At 39.0% G+C, this 24614-nt stretch overlaps 3 protein-coding genes across 3 annotated transcripts; 1 reads left to right on the forward strand and 2 right to left on the reverse strand.

The window, feature by feature from the left end:
* Positions 1–1050: 1050 nt before the first annotated feature.
* On the reverse strand, positions 1051–4628 carry LOC110041849 (tubulin beta-4B chain-like). The gene is made up of 6 exons (XM_020747170.2): positions 4528–4628; positions 4327–4435; positions 4090–4200; positions 3399–3856; positions 2317–2811; positions 1051–1915 (listed from the first exon to the last, which is right to left on the reverse strand). The coding sequence occupies exons 1-6, from the start codon at positions 4582–4584 to the stop codon at positions 1805–1807; spliced, it is 1341 nt and encodes a 446-aa protein (XP_020602829.2). The 5' UTR covers positions 4585–4628; the 3' UTR covers positions 1051–1804.
* A 1855-nt stretch (positions 4629–6483) lies between these two features.
* On the reverse strand, positions 6484–16422 carry LOC110041846 (E3 ubiquitin-protein ligase TRAF7-like). Its single transcript, XM_020747168.2, has 12 exons — positions 15872–16422; positions 14621–14724; positions 13188–13291; positions 12430–12702; positions 11506–11650; positions 10254–10358; positions 10085–10162; positions 9307–9393; positions 8498–8633; positions 7830–7978; positions 7136–7255; positions 6484–7013 (listed from the first exon to the last, which is right to left on the reverse strand). Exons 1-12 carry the CDS (start codon positions 16347–16349, stop codon positions 6987–6989), a joined length of 1806 nt encoding a protein of 601 aa, XP_020602827.2. The 5' UTR covers positions 16350–16422; the 3' UTR covers positions 6484–6986.
* Positions 16423–16467: 45 nt separating this feature from the next.
* Positions 16468–23886, forward strand: LOC110041847 (N-acetylglucosamine-1-phosphodiester alpha-N-acetylglucosaminidase-like). Its single transcript, XM_020747169.2, has 8 exons — positions 16468–17336; positions 19050–19178; positions 19381–19580; positions 19730–19777; positions 20158–20286; positions 20928–21059; positions 21524–21629; positions 22440–23886. The coding sequence occupies exons 1-8, from the start codon at positions 16525–16527 to the stop codon at positions 22612–22614; spliced, it is 1731 nt and encodes a 576-aa protein (XP_020602828.2). The 5' UTR covers positions 16468–16524; the 3' UTR covers positions 22615–23886.
* The last annotated feature ends 728 nt before the right edge of the window (positions 23887–24614 follow it).

A 24614-nucleotide genomic window follows, 5' to 3' on the forward strand; every position in this document is an offset into this window, starting at 1 on the left:
GCTTACGAGAGCTCCCACACTTCTGCTTATTTCTGATTTGAAAACAGAAATCGAACTGCTCAGCAACTCTGCAGTAGTTCCTTCCATGTTGTGATGCCGGTTCTGCTGGTTAATTGGAAGAATTCAGTCGTCATACTCGCTTGTACTTTAGTTTTAATCAGGTTTTAACAATCGAAAAAGAAAAAGCACATTCAGATTGATCAATTCATTACAACGACTCGAAACGACGCTATAATGTTTTCAAGATGGATTCGCAACTAACTCGTCCCCAGTTCTTCTCTTGTGCCGTAAAGGGTGAGAATTGAGGGACTGAGTGAAACTCGTCCGAACAAGGAGGGGATTGTGGGAAGGTAGAGGAGTAGACATGAATGAAGGAGGGAGTCTTCAATCTTTCCTCTTTCCTCTTTCCCATCAGAACTTTCAAGAGACTAGAGGCGTGTCAGTATTAGCAACATTTCGTATCACGGAGCTTCAGGAAGTGAACCGATATCACACTCTCAATATTGACCCTTCTCTCCTTAAAATTCGAAACCTTGGAGCATCTGTAAAGTAATAACAGAGGCCACGGCAAAAGTTTTTCAGAATAAAAGAGTGTTAAGGTTTAAAACCTAATTGTATCGTTGCATTGTCCCCAATGAATTTACGACGAAATTCGTCGTTTTACGCTACCATAGTGGCGCCATTCTTTGGAACAGTCTTCCTTGCGACTTAGGGGAAGCAGAGTCCCTGAGGCAAATTAAACGACGGCCTACTCAAAGGAGATGCCTAAGGCACGGCATTCGTGGAAAGCAGCCTTTTTTATTTAATTATCCCATTATATTAGACATTACACATTAGGAATTAAATAAATTTTAAACCGTGTTTAAATAGAGATTATGAATGTGTGTACCCATCCACCTTTACGTCAGCGATGATCCTCTTTGCTTAGGCAAAAATTTATTTCATTTCAATGATATCAAATCTTTTCACACACTGAAACCAATCTAAAATATGTAAATTTCTGAATATAAAAATTCGCCCATGCTCATCGAACTAGAAAAGTCAACCTGGTTATGAAGCTTCAGTCAAATTTTATTGCGTGAATGAAGTTCCATTACAAAAGAATGAATGCTGATGCTAAATAGGCAACGATGACAAGGTTCTACATTTATGGTATGACTTTCCCCGATGTTATTTACAGTTTAATGTCTAAAAGATTCCAGTGAAGACAATACACTAGATTTTCTTGGTTCAAGATTTTCTTTCGTGGATTATATGAGGGATATTAGAAAGAGCTATGTCACGAAAACAAAATTGTCTTCCAATCGCAGTAAACATCATATTGTAACAACTCCTCGATGCCAGAGATATCACGATGTCTTGCTCTAAGCCGTTTGAACAACTCGGAGGGACCGGGGGAGAGGGTGGTCTGATCCAGTCAGGGATCAGACTCTCTCGTTCAATTCTCACTTCGATTTTGAGGCCGTGAACTAAAGATAATCTTCGTCTTCACAATCCGTGACTTGTCCCCTTTAAACCCTTTGAAAAGCAACTAACATGTTCGTAAAACTTAAGCATGCGTATCATGTAGAAAGGAAACTACCGCAAAAGGGAAATTGTGTTGGTATATACGATCAAATTCTCCTAACCCTTGCTTTAGATATGTACAGAGAACTGTAAGGAGAATTTAAGAAGCGAGACACTGAAGGCGAGATGACACCACTGTGTCATATTAGAATTTCTTTCTCGATATTAATTAGGATATGACAAATGTTTCACTTCAAGTTGATAATGGCATCACGTGTCAAAAAAGCGATTCTATATTTTATGCTGCTTCGCCCTCCTCTTCTTCCTCATCAAACTCGCCTTCCTCTTCAGCAGTCGCATCCTGGTATTGCTGATACTCGGAAACAAGATCGTTCATGTTGGATTCAGCCTGTAAAAAAATTGAAGATCATTAACTAAGGTAACACTTCAGTTTCATTCAATTTCCCTTTAGTTTTACGAGCTCTTTAGCGGAGGCGGCGTGGCCGAGTGGTTTAGGGCGCTGGATTTGAAATCTGGAGGTCCTTAGTCCAAATCCTCCTCTCTACCGCTATCTGGATCTGAGTCAGCTTCTCGACCGCGTTGTGTAAATACCCAACTGGTCAGCTCCCACCAGTTGGGATTCTTAATAGATTATGTCCTATTTTAAAAATTTGTTTATTTATTTACTGTGTCCCCGACAATTAACACAAACGTGCAAATACATTTGACACTTTAATAAAAAGTTATGTATTTGTTTTTTATTTAAATAATAACAATCCGTGTTTAAGCTCGGCGAGAAAAAGATATTACCTCAGTGAATTCCATCTCATCCATGCCCTCACCAGTGTACCAATGCAAGAAAGCCTTTCGCCTGAACATAGCGGTGAACTGCTCACTGATGCGCTTGAAGAGTTCCTGGATGGCAGTGCTGTTGCCAATGAAAGTGGAGGACATCTTCAGACCACGAGGAGGGATGTCACAGACAGCTGTCTTGACATTGTTGGGGATCCATTCCACAAAGTAAGAACTGTTCTTGTTCTGGACATTGAGCATCTGTTCATCGACCTCCTTCATGGACATGCGGCCACGGAACATGGCTGCCACTGTCAGGTAACGTCCATGCCTTGGATCACAGGCAGCCATCATGTTCTTGGCATCAAACATCTGCTGAGTGAGTTCTGGTACTGTCAGGGCGCGGTACTGCTGGGATCCTCTGCTGGTAAGTGGAGCAAAGCCAGGCATGAAGAAGTGGAGACGAGGGAAAGGAACCATGTTCACTGCCAGTTTCCTGAGATCAGCGTTCAACTGCAAGCAAGAACATTTGTCCAAATTGGTTAATATAAGATAAGATAAGGTTGAAAATTTTTTCAAATGTTGACCTTTAATCCGTCAGTTCAGCTGTTACTCGCTGTCGGAGGGGATTTTAGGGATCAAGAAGGAAAATCAGTTTTCACAATTCATGTGCTAACAAACCAATTCTGATACAGACGAAAACATTTTACATTAAAATTTCATAATGGAGCCGTGGATTAGCTTTTTATTTACTTTAAGGTTAGTTAAGTTTGTTTTGATGTCGAGATATTCAAATCACTTTCTTAAAGCATGACGTCACACTTTTTGCCGGGTCTTTCTGGAAGCAGTTTCCATGGCGACACATAGCTAACGTTTGTTCGAACAAGCTGAAAATTATATGATAAGTGTAAAAAAAATTAGCGCTCAATTTGCGGCCTCATTAAGCCAACAGCGTAAAGTATTTGTTGTCCGAAAAACAAAACAACTCTCTTGATAAAAGCTGACAACTAACGCCTGATCTAAAAGTACTTTTTCCGAGCGCGAAGTTTTGACATTTATATTACAAAAGTCAGTGGATTTGAATCGGTACTTTGTCTTACCTGGCCGGGGAATCGAAGACAGGTTGTTACACCGCTCATTGTAGCAGAGACAAGGTGGTTTAAGTCTCCATAAGTTGGTGTGGTGAGCTTCAGAGTTCTGAAGCAGATATCGTACAGAGCTTCATTGTCGATGCAGTACGTTTCATCGGTGTTTTCAACCAACTGATGAACGGACAGCGTAGCGTTGTAAGGCTCCACAACAGTGTCTGATACCTTTGGTGATGGCACAACGCTGAATGTGTTCATGATTCTGTCGGGATATTCTTCTCTGATCTTCGAAATAAGGAGGGTTCCCATGCCCGAGCCGGTTCCACCGCCCAACGAGTGTGTAAGTTGAAAGCCTTGAACACAATCGCAACCTTCTGCTTCTGTTCGAACAACATCTAGAACCGAGTCGATTAATTCCGCTCCTTCAGTATAATGTCCTTTTGCCCAGTTATTACCTGCTCCAGATTGACCTGAAAAAAAGATAACTGATTTCTGAGTATGATATGTAGTAAGTTCTGTATGTGTAGGCATGTTGCATATGAGCGAGATTTAACTCAGTGCTGTTTTCAAAAGGCAACGTACCATCTAGTATCTTTCTCGTTTTAAGGTTTCTCAGTAAATGCAAGTCTTGGAAATGTAACACAAACACTAAAGAATTGCTCTTGTTTTGGAATTCAGTTTTTTCAAGAGAGAGAAAACTTACCGAACACAAAGTTATCTGGTCTGAAGATTTGACCAAACGGGCCTGATCTAACAGAATCCATCGTTCCTGGCTCTAAATCTACCAGGACAGCTCTTGGAACATATTTTCCACCTGTGGACGCACAAGGCAAAAAGAAAAAGGTACTTTTAAAAAGCCGGCATCAGTTACCGTTGATATGGCGGGCAAATCAAACAATAAAATCTCGGTTCAGTTGTTTAATAAATGGCCTCGACCTACCTGTAGCTTCATTGTAGTAAACGTTTATTCTTTCCAACTGAAGGTCGGAGTCTCCGTGATATGTGCCAGTTGGATCAATGCCGTGCTCGTCGGAGATAACTTCCCAGAACTAAGATGGAATCAGATGCTATTAGCAACTGCACAACCTGGGAAATTAAATAAAGAACTTCAAACTTTCAAAAGGCAAAACTCGTCACTTACTTTGGCGCCAATCTGGTTTCCACATTGACCAGCTTGCATATGTACGATCTCCCGCATTTTTTATAGTAGTTTATTATCGATGACTACGCTAAAATATTCTTGCAGATAAAGAGTACTCTCTTTGGCTGACAGATTCAAACTGAAATCGTTTACGGCTCGGTAACGTTTCATAAACTCCCGGTTGCCAGGCCAACAATGGGTGTCGCTCTTAAGCATGTTTGGATTTGTTTATTCCCAAGTGGGTCGTAAAAAATGAATCCAAAAAGTCCTGCATATTAATCAGGTTCTCGTATTTGCCTTGACAATCGCTATACAAACGAAACACTCTTTTAATTAAGTGGAGTAATCGAGTTAAGCAGACCAGTCTCTCAAGGGGGCGCTAATTTTGTTTTATTGCCTGCCAAGATCAATGTTTACACATCAAGTTTGGTTTCGAGTGAATGAAACAACGCTCATTTTCGTTGAAAATTTCCAGTCAGAACATTCCACTGACAGAGCATCTTTTGCAAATTTCGTCATAGCCAATCAAAGATCACTTTAGAAAATAAGTCACTTAGACTCCTTTTATTCTACGTGCCACGTAAAAGGAAGCTGGATTTGAGGAAACAATGAACCGTGAATGAACAGCCACAACTCGATGGACACTTCAAACTAATTAACACAGTGCGAGTAAACGTGCGGTTCTTAAACGAGATAACTAATATATTCTAGTACTCAATATAGTTAAACCCCGCTATCACGAGCTCTTAAGGAAAACACGACAGATAACTCGGTCAGCTTGGCAAGCTAACCGTTGCTAAAGACAGAAAATGGCATAACATGGGTTGAAAATGGCGGGCATTTCGAGCCGGATAAGCGGCGAGGTTCAACTGTATGTCGCCTTTGCTCCAGTAAGTTGAAAAGGAATAACTTGTTCGATATTCAACAAGGCCTGGGTCAACAATGGCAAAAAATAACGTACTCGTTGTAATTAGCACCGTTTCAGGTTTCGTTTGTTTCTCTTCGCCTGATTCGAAAATGAACAATGACACTGCCACTTGGATTGTTGAGTAATATTAACTAACAGTACAAATTTGGAGTTATACAAAGCCCGAGGACAACTTTTCCACGCCCTACCAAACTTTACTGTTTGTATTACTGGGCAAATGTAAGCATCTAAACCATTTGAAAAACTATACGACCCAGTTAAACACTGCTCTTGCAAAGACATTTTTTGGAATAGTAAGACAGAAAGAGCTCTTAATGTCGAGCAGGTCACAATCAAAAGAAGCTAATTACCTTATTGTGTCTTTATTGTTCGACCGACTTCGTCTTTACCTGCTGGATCGAATCTTACGCCACTCTAAAATGAGCCGACAAATCGAGTGACCTCTCCAGTCTCGAGACATAAAAAACTTCCAAATGTTCCTGAATTCGATTTGTCCGTATATAATCCACTTTAATCCTTTGCTAGATCCTTCGGTTTTTGCTAGATTAACGGTGAACTTGGACTCTGTAATTGTTTGTAGAAATGAAAAAATTCATGCAGCGTGCTTTGACTGATGATAGCAGGGAGATATTTTTTTTCCCTAAAACTCTTCCCTCCAATTTCTACACTTCCATTTTTGTTTTACACCAAAATACCGGTAGTCACTCAGGGCAGAAATGAACCAATCAGAAGCCGGAACAAAACCCTTACCAAGCGCGGGAAAACGCGTGGTACCAAGTTATAAAAGCGCCATCTCGTTTCTGTATGTGTCACGTGTTTTAGGCAACAACGAGTTTAAATCGATCGATAACTAAAAGCTACTCTATTTTCGGACGAAGTGATTTGTTTTGATTTGGTTTGACTGTAATCACCACAGAAAATATAACTGCTTCACTGAACGATCTAATAGGCTATCTACGTTTCGGGTTTTTTGTCGAAGGGTAATCCCACTAGTTTCGAAATATCAAAAAGTATGAAACATTCAACAATTAAAGCATTCATTACTGACTCCCACGAGTCACATTTATTTACAAAAATAAAATAAAATAATACACACCAAGAGAGAACGTTTCCTTTGTAACTATTTAATTTTCTGAAGATACTCAGCATCTTCCGTGAATTTGATTGGTTCTCTCAATGTTGTCCACTCGCTCATTGAGTAAAATCCTGCGCACTGCGCTCTGCTCTTGAAAGCGACCATTATTCATGATTTTTAACTTAAAAAAATGTATAAAACGGTTATTTTTGTAATTACTTGGCGTCTACAACAACAGTTAGACTACCGGGCCTATGAGCAATGAAGTCAATTTGGCTGCGCCTCGTTCACTATTCACTCATAGAAAACTCGACTCGGGCTCGTAGCACAAGTGTCTTTCGTTGCACGAAAACGTAAGTGACTGTAGCACGGAATGGTAGTGGGGAGATTAACTCCAGATGGGGCAAAGACGAACTTGTAGCGATCTTGCATCTGAGATGAACATGTGTAGAAAATTTACTCCGCTTTGAAGTATTTGAAGACCTAAAGAACAACAACAACAATGTTACACCTTTAGGCATCACTTAAAAAGCGGTAATTAATGTAGGTCACGTAAAACTGCTAAATACGTTTCTTTGTTGAAACTTTACGGCAATAAAACCGACCTTGATCTCCATATCCTCTGAGCCTGACAAGAGTAAATCTTTATGAATAACCACACAGTTGACGCTTCCTTCGTGTCTTGAAAGCGTTTGCATGGGTAACATAGTATCCAGATTCCAAATCTGAGGAGTTAAAAAAAAAAAGTCAATTGACGGGCTCGACAGGTTGTTTGAAAAAGATTGGGGCGTGTTTGTCACACTTGGGCGCGTGCCCGACGCATGCACAGTGTGTTCACAACATTGCTATCGACGTTTAGAGTACCTTCCATTTGACCAAAAATTCAGATTTTAATGTCCAGAAATTTCCAGTGGCGAATAAGACAGCATTTTGCAGAATTTCCGGACAGGAGGACAACCTCGCGAGGTATACCCAAATTTCCGGAAATTTCTTACCGGGAATTTTCGTGCCATCTTATTTTCCGCCCCAAATTTCCGGAATTTTCGGTTGGATGGATCGCATTTCGGAAATTCAAGAGTTTTCGGGTTTTCCAGCGAAATCTTTCAAAGGAAATTTTTCGTACCATTTGTCTCCCTTTCGATAGGTTTTTGGTTGAATGAAAAGCGCCCTTGTTGTCTCTATCTCTGGATGGATACTTCAAAGAATAAGCTTGATTCAAATGACTGGTCAGTCGACTGCTACAGTGGACTCATCCAATTATTTTGCTATGACAATAAAAGTATTAACGCGTGACTGTACCTGCACAGTCGTATCGTAGGAGGCCGAGAACAGCAGTTTTCCTGTCACTGCAGGGGCAAGTGCCGTGACTGTACCAATGTGACCAACAAGCGCCTTGATGGACTGGTACGAGTTTACGTCATACACGTGAATGTTCTGATTGTACGTGCCTGTGAGAGGGAGGCGAGGTAGAGTATTTAGATGCAGAAAACTGAATAGCTTTTATCGTGTGGACGAAAGGAAAATCGCGTCTTTAGAAAAAAGAAAGACAAAAAGAATAGCAATTTGCAAGAAATTTTTAAGCAACATGAGATATCCCCTCTAGAGGCGTCAGGTCGACATGGCAGCTGTTTTAGTTCTTGGGCATCAAAGGTGTGTTGCACCGCGAGAATAGGGTGTCTTGCCCAAGAACACAGCACAATGTCCCCGACCAGGGCTCGAACCTGGCCAACTCGATCCGGAGTCGAGAGCAGAAACCATTAGGCCACCGCACCTCCTACAGGGGGTAGCCCCCCAGCGGACTAGCATCCCATCCAGGGGGAGTAGAAATACTCCTAGTCGCTTCATGCTACAAAGAAACCGGAGATAAGCTTCATGGGCCACTCGGCTCGTACACAAACTTAAATTTACCTTTTATCAAAGGTGTGGCGTATTCACACTGTAACTGTAGGTAAAGTGAAAAAACCTACCCACAATAATAAAATGCCTAGTGACAGCCAAAGAGTACACAGATCCAAGCGAGTGATCGATTGTTCCTCGGAGGCCAAACGAGCCTGTAGCATCCCAGATGTGAACCACATTGTGTGAGCCACTAAAAAGCTTTTCCTACAAGATAAAACAAGACAAGCATTGCAATGATGTAGGAATGACAGACCAAACCAGTGAAGCTTAACTTTGATACAAGCGTTTGTTTTCTTTTTCCCTCTAAAACAATTCACAATAGAATTGAAAACAGCTGGAAAACACGTAACGGTCCAACCCACGACAACACTGACGTTGTTGTGCATACATCGTTTCCCAAAATTATTTAATCCTTGATGTGTAACATAAGTCTACTCGAGACATACGCTACAGAAGAACAAACGTCACTCACTCTTTTTCTCTTGAAACAAATTTTGCTTCCTAACAAATGTTGCTAGTGTGCAACAAATGAACACGTGAAGAAAAGGTTTTGTTGTTTACGGGGGATGCCAAGGCCCGAAGGGCCTATATTCCTTGTTACCATAGTCAAATATGCACGGCAAAAAGGTTTTGTCTGACTTTTTGCTCGTGCATCTATAATAAGAGATAGAACGAAATAACAGAACGAAAGTACGAAATCTGTCGCAAATTTGCTCTCTGCAGATAAAGGACAGTGACTTTCCGACTTGCCAGTACGTTAATTAAGGAGTCCAACGACTTTGTAAAAGATATAATAACGTGACTCACTCTACGTACATGGAACGTACGTATTATGTATATAATGCATTGAGGACCTCTGTTAAGAGAGAACACTCACTCTTTTTGTGTCTAAAGCCAGTGCTCTGACCCAGTGATGAAGATCCTGCATCTCATGTACCTCTTGAAGAGTAGAAGCATCCCATACCTTCGTTAGAGTCAGTTGAAAATCCAGTTATGAGAAAAACGTCATTTCTGATAACAGTTCAATCATGTGACCAAAACCATCACCTAAGAATGGCAGAATACTGGAGAGGGGTGCAAAATGGGAATGTACTCGGAAGATCTTGCATGGGAATAAGTAGAGGGGGGTGGAATTCAAATGGGACTTGATATCCAACTTGATCCAGGTGAACGAAAGAAATCACATGCCACCGTTCAAGATAAAGGCACACGGTGCAACATTGTGCATAGACTTTTAAAAGTCCTTTCCAATAATATTTCCTTGGCCTGTTGGTTTAGGTCGCTAGAAGATAAACCTCTCGCTTCACTTAAGGGTGATGATTATCAAGTCTATATTGTACATACATGTAACATTACACCATGTGCCTTAGCGTTAAGTTACCACCCTCCCGGGTGATGTCACTCTCATCTGAGAAATGCGTGATTCTCGTTTTTTAAAGAGTGAGAAAAAAACCATCTTGAAAATAGCCGAAAAATGTACAAGAAAATCCTCAGTTTCTTAAGACACCTCAAAATGTGTTTTTCAGTTTTGGAAAACAAATTCGTTGGGATAAATGCAAGCTTGATCTACACCTAGTTAGTCACTTGTTGAAACTCCTAACTGAGACAAAGTACAGGACGATATGACATGACAAAGTCTTAGTGGACTGTCTCACCTTAATACATGAATGAGACGAGGTGAAAAGGTACTTTCCGTTGTAAACTATGGCACATATGATATTGTCATGGGCATTCTGAGGAAACAAGAAAGATTTTTCAGGCAAGTAAATAAGAGTTGCATTCGACTTGCCAGAGAAAGCTGCTTGCTATTATGGTACAACAAACCTCAATTTTTTTGTGCAGGGTCAAATTTTCCAAGTTCCAAGAGATAATTGCTTGATCTGATCCTGCACTGTATAGTTTTCCACCTCCAACACACATAGTGTGAATCTTGAGAAAATGAAGAAGAAAATAGAAACGTATTTACAAATATGTTAAAAATTTCATGACAGGATGGAGATTGCCAAGAGCACATAATGGGGGTAGGCAATACAGTCAAACGTGTGTTGAGTGGACCCCATGTTAAGCGGAGAGCAGTGTGAGTCCCATTTTTCTTTTCCACATTCACTGTAAAAAATACCTGTATTCAACGGACACCTCTATTAAGCAGACACGGACACCTTAAACTTGACTTTTATGGTCATTTCTATTGTTAGAAACCTATATCAAACGGACACTGCAAAAAGAATGCATGATTTTTCTGTCCACGTTTTAGTAGATCGGTTTGCCAACAAACTGAGCTGTCACAGAAATGCAATATTTTGTGATTCGGTTTTGGTTTTACAGAACATTTGTTCTTGCTTGATTTAGTAAACCTTAACATGATTCGATCAATATAGATACTGTTACTGTATACTTAAATCGCTTTACCTCATATACACTGTACTTGTCATTGTTTATGGAAATACGGTATTTCAGAGTTCTTGTCATTGTTTATGGTTACAGTATTTCAGAGTTCTCGACCATTCAAGAGAATGCTATTTGACCCTTTCAAGTCTTTTAATACTGATGAATATCAATATGACCCTTTTAAGACGAATTCTGAGAGAGCCTGTTTTCAACAGACACCCCGTATTAAGCGGACACTAGCATGGGTCCCGAGGGTGTTCACCTAATACACATTTGACTGTAGTTTCATTTATTTCATGGCTAACGCTGAGGGTGGGCAAGATGAACCTAATCCTCCAATGCAATCGGCTACCCGAGCAGGTAAGATGAACATGAAAAAAATGACTTGGCTTATATCCAGTTATCTTGACTTCACACTTGGCCAATAACCCAGGTTTATTTATATAATAAATGTCTATTCTCATCCAAAAGTTTGACAGAAACCCATTTGAGTACCAAATTAATTCAAATTTATTTGCCCACCTCCACTCCCTTCATTATACTCAGAGTACAAACTTAAGATATTCCAATGGCCTCGCCCACCCCCATGCAGTAAATAAGTAACTAATATCGCTCATTGTCAATTCCCTCTTTGAAGTAAAAGGATCAATGATGCCTGTCATGAATTACTTTAGCCCTGCACACTCACATCATTAGTGTGACCCTCAAGGACCTCGGTGCATCTAGCCAGCCGCACATTCTCCATGTTCCAGACTTTGATGACTTTATCTCCTCCTGCACTGAAAAGCCGATGACTTTTGGAGACCATTGACCAGATGGTTCCACGATGACCCCTGAAAGATAGTGAATTGACATGTGAAATTTCTATTGTACTATCAGTCTCTTGTCCTAAAGGGATAGAAAGTAATTAGACATCAGACTGAAGTCCCAATGCATTGTTGTGTTACAATAAATCTTAGTTGGACAAGACATTTCATTCTTACAGTGACTCTCTCATCCAGGTGTCTCAAATCTGAGGATTGATTTTGTCCCTTTTGATATATAGGGTTGTGACATATCTACAACACAAATATTGTTTGATTATAATCAAGGCTACAAACTTCCTGGATGATTGCCGCCAAAAAGTTGTGCTGGTGTAAATGGCACCCAATATGTCACAAGCACTTCAAATACGACAATTAGAGGCAAAAATCTGCAATGCCTGGGTCTGCCCAATAAACAAAGAATCATCATGGCTAAATCATCAAGTCTTTAAGCACAAAGAATGGCAATCAGTCAGGGGTTTCATAAACATTTTCACCAGGAGGCTAACTGGCTTTTACAGACAGGCAAAACCTGTTTAGAATTGAACTTCTTTATAAGAAAAACTTTCCTCTAGATGGTCCAACCAGGCAGGCAAAATAATCATTTACAGACTCCACACAGTCAGTCAATTTGCCCAGTGACTGGCAATTAAAGAAACCCCTGAATCAGTAAGCAGTAATTTATTTTGATATATTTTCAAACTTGTGTATGAAATAGATATAATAATTAACTCTGCTGTCTATTGTTAGTTTATACACTGTCATCAGATTCCATTCACATAAATCATAAAATAAACACTGTACTATACCTCAAGGTGCCAATGCACTTAAAGACACAAGGTATACTCCATATATCTTGCTGTGATGACACCACAGGGGAATTCTTTAGTCTGACTAGTGATTTATGTGCATGTGAATGAGACATTGTATCATCAGGGCTTGTGCTTTGAGAGCTGTTAATTGTTTCAGGAATGGAAGTCACTGACATTTCACGATACAGCGATGATCGCTTCAGTATGACAGTAAGCTGTTCCACCTGGAATACTAGGTCTTCCACTGTCTCAGACAATCTGGAAATAGTACTGTTAGAAAATAGGGGTTCATTAATGTTTGGATTGGTCAATAGAAATTTATTTATAATAACAGTCAAACCTCCTTCAAACAGACACCAAAGGGGTGAGAGGTGAGTGTCTGTATTATTGACATGTATATTTCTCTGGGACCAAGAGAACTGTTTGTAATATAAAGGTGTCCAAATTATAGACTGAGGTGTTTGTAGGGAGAGGTTCACCTGACATAATTAAAAAAACAATATTACCCTATATAATAAGCTGTATTTTAAATCAGTTATACATGTACAAACATCTTCATTTTATTATTTACTAGTTTTAAGTAGTGACAGGATAAATGTGTCAATGTCCGTTCAGCTCTACAGATCCAAATTAAGCCAGATGGTTCAACAATACCAGTAAATCCAGTGCCACACACCTTTATTTCTCCCAGTTAACAGTTACTAATATCCCAGGAAAATAACTGAAGGCATAAACATATGTTTTCAGCACGTTACCTGTTGCATTGCTCAACTTGTGTCACCAAAGCATCTTGGTTGTTTTCTAGCCATGAAACCCTCTCTGAAAGAACCTTCACGGAAGATCTTAGCTCTTCAGAAGACTGGGACAACAAAGATAAAGAGAGTTTTAGCATATTATTCTGACATTTGCAAAATCTCTGCTATTTTGGTGTGTCTACATATTGAAGAATGAAGACATTTGGCCTTCCAAAGTGTAGACAAGCCAACCTCATCCCCAGCATTCACTTCTTCTACCCCGAGAAAGAACAAAGACCCTGGGAATGACGCTGAAAATAAGCATCCAAAAAATTGTGGGATTTTTATACATATATATTACAGTGAGATTTGCAGTGGCTCTCAATGACACAAGAACTCTAAAGTTCAAAACCTAACAAATGATTGTACTTTTGGCTGCTGTTAATCATTGATAATAATAATCATTGAAGACAACCGCAAACCTTGAAATAAAGAAATGAACACAGTGGATGAAAATCTACCAATCACAATGCACAGGTTTGACCTTATAAACCCACTGAAGAAAACTTCTGTTTCCAGAGAATAAGCCACATTTTTCTGACTTTGTAGTCTCACCAGGCTAAGAAAATGTTTTAAAAGTGGGAGTAGAGACTCAGCCCAATCTCTCACTGTCAGAGCTTGTTTTTAGAGTTTTCTGGATTTTTTCCTCTTTGAAAATCAACATATGTCTTTTGGAGGGAGTAAGGATTAATTTTTTAATTTATAAAGGTGTTTGGAAGTTAGAGAAGGTTTTTCAAATCAGTTGGAAACAAAAAGCAGAAATTCCTGAAGGGGTTTGAATGATTACAGAATTCTGAAGGTATGGAGGATAGAACAGTTTGGAGTTAAAAGTGCAGGGGGAAGTTGAACATTTTGGAATTTCTCAAGGCAAGGGGGGTTTAGACAAAGATACTGCCAGTGGTGGGGTATGGATATTTTCTGGAATCACCCATTATTAACTTGTCCATAGTCAGTCCCCGACTGTCTGCCAATAACGTGTAATATTTACTATCTGGCAAATGTTTTAAGCCCCGTGAAGGGTGCGACTCCCACATGAAAAGGAGAGGGGTGCTCATTATACCTGTTAGGAGTTAAAAAAGTGGTTTTGGTGCCTTTTAGGGTATTCATCCTTTGAGGGTCCACAGCGGGAGATTTTGCAGTACCTTTTAGGGTATTGAGCCCAAGAAAATATGACCAGGGAGATAATGTTTTGTTTTAGAATTGGTACCTCTTAGGGGTGAAGAAAATTTCCAGCCACAGGTGTCACAAAACAGGACCTTGGTACCTCTTAGGAATTATTTTCAAAATTTTCATTGAGCACTCCTGTCATTTTCCTATGGGATTCCCCCCTCCTGGAGTTTAAGCTCCACAATTAGGACTACAAAGTGATACTAATAACCTAAACATTTTTATACCCCAGAATGGAGAGCTTGACACTTTGGACACTCAACACTGTTTTTGTACTTGCATGTGTCATCATGGTCTTCTACATTAAGCTTTGTACCAACAAATTCACAACCTAAAAGAAAACATGATGCTGATAATTCATGTACAGCAGTACTTTAAAAGTATCAATGGCAGTCAAACCCTTCACTTAGGACCAATGAGAGGTGGCCATGCTCAAAGGCTACAAAACCACATGTAGAAAATAATATCTATTAATAAGTTTGACATTACCTGACAACAAAACTTCAGGAAGAAAAAGTTCCTCTATTAATAGTATTACCTCAGAAAAGATGCCTTTGATTACAAAAATAGCCATTAATTTACATCAAAGATTAGCTGGCTAGTCCTTTTGACAGATGTCCTTTAGGCACATCACCCAGTCACAAGATGTATTTAAAAGAACATCTACGAAGGAGGATATACTTGGCTGGCTGTCTTCAACAGCTCTTCATTATACATTGGACTTTAACATGTAACTTATTCAAAGTTCATATAGCATCTCCACTAACTAATAAATGTTACAATAACTGCAGTAATTCTTGCACACTCATTGGGTAATTTTCATTACCAATAAATTGGTGTTTTTCAAGCATCTGTCCTCTTATTCGGACAATGAATTTCGTCATAACATTGTCAAAGTAGTCTGCAACTCCACTCAGCTAAATCGCCTCGTGGATTCACAGCTACTTTGACAACATTATGACAAAGATTCATGATCAATAACAGGATTGATGCATGAAAAACTGACATCAAATTGTTTGCCATATACCTACCAAGAAGCTAAAGATTTCATTTCAGTGTTCCCACTAAGAAAACGCTATCATAATATTATAAGTTTTTAACATTTATCATTTTTTAAGGTATTCAGGTCGGTAGGCATTTAGGGTATTCTAATTCCCCGCCGTTTTCACCTTTGACAAATCCAGAGAAATTCCCGTGGGGATGGTTACTAAGCAGTCTAAGCAGGTGGAAAAGTTTCAGATTCTGTTTTGATTTTACAAAACAAATAAACCATATCCAGAGAGCAAATATGTTTTTTATTCAAAATCTCTGGGTACGTGATAAAAGAAAAAAGAAGCCTTTTGTCATGAATATTTAATATCCCTTCAATTAACTTATAATAAACAGACCAGAACCAAAGAACTCCATTATAAAATTTTAATCCAGTTTGTATTAAACATCAGAGCATAATATTAAAAAGCCGAAACAAAGTAACATACCCTTAACGCTGTAGTGACAACGGTACTGGGCACAAACCGTAAGATGATCTTGCAGACACTGTCGACGAAATTTTCCACATTGATTTGAGCTGTTTGGACAGGGCACTAACGCAAAGCCGCAGACCTCTTCATGCTCGCTTCGTCGACCGAATGAGATTTTTTCTTGGCAACCCGTAGCGTCTATTTCAAAGTCTTCCTCGGAATCCGATCTCGTTAGTCCATGCCTACAGTGGATCAGCAAATCCTCTACCTGTCCTCTCACAGCTAAATTCGACACTAAATGCAGTCGTTGTAAGATAGTTCCGTCCTGGGGACATTTCGTCGCAGCATTTCCGGTGATTGAAACGCCATTTCGAATGCAGGTTCTGCAAAATGTATGTCCACATTGAGTTGAAATAACCGGATCTTTGAAAAGTTCCCTGCAAATAGGACATTTAAGTGATTCGGAGGGCTGAACAACAAACTTTGTAGGCAACATGTTCGGATACGATATCGGAACGCCAGTACAACTTTGACTTATCGCACAAATCTCATGATAATGGACATGACGATGTATTTATTACTGTGTTACAACGCTGACTGCAAGTAGACAACTGTAGGCGCAGAAGATATTGTGCAAACTTCGAAACTTGAACAAACTAGTGCACTAAGAAATGAAGGTGCTAATTTATTTTTCTATTACTTTTCTCCCAATTCTAGCTTTGACATATACATCACGTGAAGAAAGAGACGACTCCTTCCCGGACGATATCCTTACCCCATATGGAGATCACCTCAGAACCAAACGCAATCACAGATATGTTCGAGACTGCCAGCCAGTGGAATTTGGAAATACTACTCATGAAACTTTCAAGGTATCCACCCGTCTAACATCGGGACAACCTTTTGTACAGGTGCATAATTTATATCATGAATTTACGAAAAATTTCCAGACTTTGAACGTTGTTGGACACGTTGTAACAATAGAGGACCCTTTCCGAACGTTTTCGGTTCTAGAACCGAAGCTAATTGGGGGTTGCAATACATCAACAAGATCAACAGTCTCAGAATCTGCTAGACAGCGGAAATGCTGGGTATCTACAAATGCAGGGTATTTTAGAACTCGAGACGGTAAGTGTTATGGAAATGTCTTCAGCGATGGACGAAAGGTTATGGATTCAGGCGGTGTCCAAAATGCAAATTTCGGTATTCGACAGGATGGTACACTTGTTGTGGGATATTTGTCCAAGGAAATGGTCGACCAGAAAGAGAATCCATTCACTCAGCTCGTCTCGGGAGTGATTTGGTTATTACGGAATGGCTCGAGTTATGTGGACGAAAGCAAGAAAGCAGAATGTCGTGACGTGGAGGAAACAGGCTCGATGGACTTGTTTGCAGATGTTGTGTCCGCGAGAACCGCATTAGGACACGATAAACATGGGCGAGTGATGATTGTTCAAATTGATGGGAAAACCCACCACAGAGGGTGAGTTTTATAAGTCCATGACTACTTTTATTCTCAACCAATTATGACATGTCAACCGCTCTAATAATTGATTAAAGTTTGGAGATAAAAGCCGAGAAATTATAATTGCATCGAACGATCTTGTGATTATCATATGAGCCAAATTCCCCTCGCTTGGCTCAGTTGCCATGGAGCTTCAGATCACCTTTAGTTAATTATTATTGCAAGTGTGACTAATTTTATTGATCATGACACAAAGATTAAATACATAAAATGCAAGAAAAATGAAATAAGAATGAAAAACTACGATTATCAGTCGAGTAAGGCATGATGGAAGTTTGGCGAAGAAGTTTTGGTCTTAAATTATGATGTTGTCACGAGCAACTTACCTCGTTTCCATTGGTAGCAATATCAACAGTTGTGTGTCACTTGTTGTGTGACCTTAAATTTCGCACACTTTGCTGCCAATGACGTCAAAGGCCGACAAGTCACCACTGGAAAAGGAAGAAGGAAACAGAAAAAAAGGGTGTCAAGGGTAATAGCCCAAACTGGGCAGTTCCAGCAAATATCCATACTCCTCCACAGAAGGGATTTGAACAACCTGGAGGGTGGGTGGGGGGGAGGGGGGGAGGGAATCCGTAAGAAATGCATGAAGCTTGATTGAAATTTCCAGTGGTGGGTCTTAGAAAAATCCCTTCCATGGGGAGGGTATGGACTATTTCTGGAACTGCGGTGGACAGCTATACTAATGACCACGTTCAAAAAACTCTGTTTGAACTCCCCTACAAACTCTGTTACATGTACTCATTCCAGTAAAGGGACATTCTCATAAGCGGCCGTGGACACTTGGAGGACTTACAATCTAGACTGTCCCTTTGTTTTTAAGCTCCTGTAAACAGACACTTAGGAGAAATACTTTGAAACATTTACAAGCATTTAACTGTATCACTGCTTTTTGTTTCGGTACTAATATTACTGCTGACTGTAATTATGATTTGTTCTTTAATAACTAATAGATATCCTAGTACTGCAGTATACAGTACTGTGTACATGCAGTTATTTCCATTATCACGGCCTTGCATAAGGCAATAAACCAAAAAAATAATAAATAATTTGGTGGTATTTTTGCATTCCCAGTGTTCATTGTAAGCTGGGCAAGTTCCCGTAGGCAGCCATCTTTACCTTACAACTCTAGTGGCTGCTTACAAGAACCGTAAATCTTCGAATTAACGCCCCCCCCTCGAATAATTGCCCCCTTCGAAAAAGCATCCCTCCTATTGGCCAAAATTTAAAATAAGCGCCCCCCTCGTGAATTTCTAATGGTGCCGCAATTTAAACTTTAGGATCAGGTCTTTATGTCTATAAACAGCTTATGCTGTTGTTTATGTGCAGATGATATATTAAAAAAATGATAATGTCAGGGTACGATTTGGGAAAAATTAAATAAGCCCCCCCCCCCCCCCCCTCGAATAAGCGCTCCCCGTCTACTCCTAAATTTGAAATAAGTGCCCCAGGCACTAATTCGAAGATTTACGGTATTCTCGTAAGCGGTCAGCTCTAGCTACGGACAGCTTTTTCCCGTCCCAAGGGTGTCCACTTATGAGGGCTTCCACTGTACCCATTAGAGCCATGGCAAAATACATGGAAAAACAATTTTATTTGTGAGATCATTTTTAGTAGTATTTCATAATAGCATTAACTGATTTGTCTGCCTTTATTTTCACTGGTTCAAAGGATTGATCTTTACAATTTTGCCAACTTCCTGTTGAAGCTTGGCTTAGTGAATGCTATTAACCTTGATGGTGGAGGTTCAGCAACAATGGTAGTAAATAACACTGTTATTAACTACCCATCTGACGAATGGTGAGTCAGTTCTTCAATACCTCATCGCAATATAATTGAAGCTGCTGTAGTTAGGTAGCTTGTATTTGAGAAATTAGAAATTTACAAATTTTTAGATCAAGTTCTTGGGTACTGTACTCACTGTAGTAACCGGTTAAGAATGAATCATTGTAAATGCAAGTACTGGAGATTATTTGTCACTGTTCTCTCTTGTTGTTTTCAGTGGGGAGTTCACATGCTCAAGAGATGTGTCCACAATTGTGTGTGCTCATGAACCTGACTGTGTGTCTAAGGATTGTAATGGTCATGGACAGTGTGTGATGGGCCAATGTCTCTGTGACAGTCACTGGACAGGAGATTCTTGTGATGTTTTAAAATGTCAACAGCATAATTGCTCTTCAAATGGACAATGCTCTGCAGAAGGTGAGACATATGTAAAAGCTTGTCTGGTGTATGAAGGGGTTTCATTAACGTTTTTAGAAGGGGGCAACTTGTATAATAGAAGATTGTGATGGCAATATTTTGTCAACTGAATGAGTGATTTTTTGGTAAATTCTTTGCTCTTTTTACAGATGGTTGCTTGTGTTTTCCTGGTTGGAAAGGAGAGAATTGTAGTGAAGGTGAGTTTCAAAGATGGAGTCAAAAAATAAGGGGAAAAATTGAAAGTTTAGTGCAGTTCACTTGCAAGAACTTTGTACTTAGAGATTTGGTGAAATGTGTTTACTTTGGTTTAATTTGCTTATTAATTTACCAACTGAAGTTGACTTTTTTTTAGTTCTTTAAGTTAAAGTTGTTTGTCACTCTGTAACAAATTAGAGAAAAAAGATTTCTCCATAGCTGTTTGATACCGATTGTTTTCAATCACCAAAGGAATGTGTTTGATAAACTTTTTGAAGGTTTCCACTTGAACTGAAAAACTTCTGCAGATACTTTGAAAGTTAGAGAACCACAGCAATATTGACTTTGATATCACATTGTTCATGTTTCCACTTTGCAACAGCTTGTCCTTTGGGATTCTTTGGATTGAACTGCAGCAGGGAGTGTCATTGTGAGAATGGTGGAGTGTGTGACCCACTGGATGGACATTGTATTTGCACTCCAGGATGGATGGGAACATTCTGTCAGCAGCGTAAGTGTTTTTCTTCATTTATACAACTGTGACTTTGTACTACTGACACTAACTGCATGTAATAACGGAAGCCTGTAAGCATTAAGTCTTAGTTCTTGTTATAGGTTTGTGTTCTCTAACAGAGCCACAAAAATTTAAGTAAAGTGACTAATTAAATTAAATTTTGCTTGTTACCATAACATTTTGCTGCATTTTAAGTCAAACAGAACAGAGGGTTATGTTTAGGTGAAAACACTATCTTTGCTTCTTCAAAAACACTGAATCAAGAGCATTAAGAGCAAGATATTGTAATAAGTGAATTGTTGGAGGTGTGAGCAAACTGCAATTTTATTTATTAGCTTTTAGTGTTTTTTTCTTTTTCAATATACCCAACAGAATTAAAAAACATCTACCATTACATCATTAACTGTCTTCTACATGCATAATTCATTTTACATCCCTTTTATAGCTTTAGTGGACTTACATATTAATTTGAGACAAAACTAGTGACTAAAGCAATTATTTTTAGCTTTCAGTCAATGAAAATAAGCTTTTGTGGTTTTGACATTTTGAATTCATCATTTAACATGGAACCTTGTTCTTTACCTTTTAATAACATACAGTCAGTATATATTTCATTGCTTCTACTACCATTGTTACAGGGTGTTTCCATGGTTCTTATGGACAGAACTGTTCAAACATTTGCAAGTGTCCTAATACCTGTGACTGTGATCCAGAAACTGGCGAGTGTCCCACAGACAACAACGACACTATGCTGAATACTACTCAGAGATGTAAGTCAGCAAAATTCAACATAATAATGCATTCTACCTCTTTTGGTTTGAAGTGCAAAACATGGATTCTCCTTACCAACCACCATACTTTTCTTATAATGCCAGCTTTGTGAATTTGGTATTTAGTCAAGACAAGTTATCTCGTGTGAAAGCCAAGAATTGATTTTTTAGAAGTTTATGGTATAAACATATTCAAAAGGAATAAGATGTAGACATAGACATAAATATAGACAGTTTATTTTACTTGGACAACACACTTAGCTATAACAATGGTGTGTCCCGTAAACTTGAGTCTACATGATGCACCAGCTAGTTTATAGGTGCGCCAAGAAAACAAATAACAAAGTAAAAATGTACGTACAATTGGTTATAAATATTAAACTAAACTATCTAAGAATATATTACTACTATAAAATATCTAAGAATGTGTATTAAGAATATTAATTTTTTTCTTTTTCTTTCAGGGCTGCAATGCAAGTTAGATTCAAAGATGAAAGTAATCTCACTGAAGGCCAATGTAAGGCAAACCAACAATGCAAAAGCATCAGATGTGGCCGAAAAAGAATTCAGGTAATTTCAACAACTTGAATGTGTACATTACACATGTGTTAAGTAAGTTTCAGGTTGTGCGATAAGATGCCATTTCCAGGTTGTATGTGGTTTTTGTAAGTAGTAGAAGAGATCAGAAAGAATTGGTCGTACAAATTATTCACTCAACATTAGAGGACGCTAGTCAGCCTCTGCCACGCCACCTCATAAAAAGCAGCCAGTCATCAAAGTCCCAAAATTTTTTTCAGTAAAATACTCACAATAACTAGCCACCTCTATTAAGTGGCCGCAGCCACCTTTTGGTCGTTCTGATGAGGGTTTTTTATCGTACATACCCCTTTTAACCACCCAAAATTTAATACACATAGTAGTTTGGCTTTGTTTTGGGAAGGGGATGACAGAGAGTCAAATAGAAAATGACAAGTGGTAAAAAACATTCAGTTCCATTTATAATAATTTTCTGGATGTGATTCCATGCTCACTCAGCAATTTACCCGATGGTAAAAAAGATTGTGGTGGTAACTTTTAAAGGAGATGGTATTTTGTGACAATTGCATCAGGAAAACAGTGATAGGCTTTACTCTGTGCAACAGTAGTCATAAGCTTTCAAGAATGATTATTTGTATTTAACTAAATTGACATGTATTTGTACTAAGCCTCATGTGAATTCCTGACGAATCCCTATTAAGCAGCCCCAGCCACCTCCCATTTCCCCAAGGGTGACTGCTTAATATGAGTTGGACTGTATGAGGTGTTGGTGTGATTTGTTCCTGTGACCAAACTATCAATCATCAGATGGTAACTTTGTCTATTTTCTCTTTCCCTTTTCAGTAAGCTGTTTGTTTGGTTTGTGGCAGTGATCAGTCTCTGTGGGATCAGCTTATTAGCTAATCTCTTTCTGATATACCTGGCATGTAATCAAGCCACAAGGAGGGCTGTCTGGAAATACAGGAGAGGAGAACAAGAGCTTCTTTTTAGTGGCGATGATGATGATGACGCTTTGTGATAAAGTGCCAATAACATTATTAATGTTACAATATGTCAATTATGGTAGCAGTTAAAATGTGCTGCCAATTCCTATCTTTACTTGATAAAATTACTTTTAACCAGTAGTACAGTCCTGCTATCTTGAACTCTTAAGGGAATGAGGGTGGTGAATGGTTAATGCAAGACTTTGCAAGAAGGTAAGACTGGACCTTACCAAGACTTTAAAGTGTTTTAAATGTAAACCCAAGACATTCAGACATCATTTGTAAAATAAAAAACAAAACTGGTACGCTGAGACTTTCTTAGCCTTGCTAAAAATCGAGAAGGTGAGATGCTTTGTGAAAAAATCTTGACTGTGAGAGGCACATAACCACTAAAAAAGAAAGACTGTGAGACCTGTGAAATGCAATGAAAATTTTGGGAGACCCATTAATGGCCCAGTAACCCCTCTTAACGTTAGTTCCAGATGTTGGGGCTAATTCCTATCTTTATAGTGTTAGTCAATAGTACAGTCAACTCATACCTTGTCAAACTCTTAGAGAAACAAGAAAAAGTTTGAGATGTTGGGGGTGCGAGATAGGTAATAATCAAGTGAAGCCTTGGAACCGACTGGCTCATAGTTGCCGAAGCTTATCCCGGTTTCTGTAGCATCAAGCGGCTAGGAGTATTTCTACTCCCCCTGGATGGGATGCTAGTCCATCGCAGGTCACTCCCCCACAATTTGTTAGGTTTCCCCAACAATTCGCTGGTACCCGTTTCTACTCCTGGGTGGAGAGAGGCACTGTGAGAGTTAAGTGTCTTGCCCAAGACGACAACACAGTGTCCCCAGCCAGGACTCGAACCCAGACCGCTTGATCCAGGGACGAGCGCACTGACCATGAGGCCACCGCGGCATTAGAAAGTGACTGAAAAAGCACATCCAGGGGAAAGTGATTGGGGTTGGAGTTGGTGGAAGTTAACCAAATACATACTTTACTAACAGATGTGAAACTAATACTAGTCCTATATAACTTAACAAGAAATGTAATATATATTTGTAACTTTTCTAAGATTGTACAGGTTTACCTTTGGTCAGGACTAATGTAAAGATTAGAACATTAAATGTTCTACTTTCTAGTAAATTCTTTGTAATAAGGGTATAGTGTAAAATTATCAAATCTGAGGATACAATGCATTAGAGGTACCAAAGTGTTATTAAAATATAATTATAGTTAGTGTATGTATTTAACTGTGTATTTAAACAGAACAATTAGACACCATTTTTTAAATAAAAATGTAATTTGAAACCCAAGTGTGATCAATACTATTTTGTATTATAAGTCACATTATTCTCCCTTTTCAATTGGTCCTTACTTATGATCTATTGCATGAAGGACAGATGCATCTATGATATCATTAACATTCTTTTTTGTTCTTTTATCGTATGGCACATTATGTAGATTCCATGTTGCTGTGCATCTGTTCAGTAATAGATCACAGATGACTAAAAAATATGGTAAGAACATCAGTGACACACTTAGCTATCACCGTGATGTGTGCCACTTTTTTATTCTTACCACATTTTTGACATCATCTGTGGTCTATTACTGAACAGATGCTCAGCAACATGGAATCTGTTTGTTAAATTGTGGCTAAAATATTGTTATGCATGGTAACAAATGCTGGTGTATTGCATGTCATGCCCCATGCATTTGTCAGAGATCTCTGGCTTACCTGTAATCCAAGGTCCTAACTTGACAAAAATCATGAGGTCACAACACTTCCTACCAGCATGAAAATTGAGGTCTCGCAGCAACCACAAATAAGTGTTTCAAAATCTTTGGGATTGCTGGTTAAAAAGCATTTTCTTGTTTTTCCTACCCCTGCCTTTCTTCTTAATTTTTGTCCTCGCACCATTTTTTGCTCTGCAAAATCTGGAAAACTCTTCATTGCTAAGTGAAAGCTTGCTGCACAAGTGACAGTAAATCATACCTCATTATATACTTGTATAACTTGTAAGGCTTGATTGTTTCCATTTCT

The sequence above is a fragment of the Orbicella faveolata genome, unplaced genomic scaffold, assembly GCF_042242905.1.
Source record: "Orbicella faveolata isolate gen_17 unplaced genomic scaffold, um_ofav_v1 contig_3, whole genome shotgun sequence".
Lineage (NCBI taxonomy): Eukaryota > Metazoa > Cnidaria > Anthozoa > Scleractinia > Merulinidae > Orbicella > Orbicella faveolata.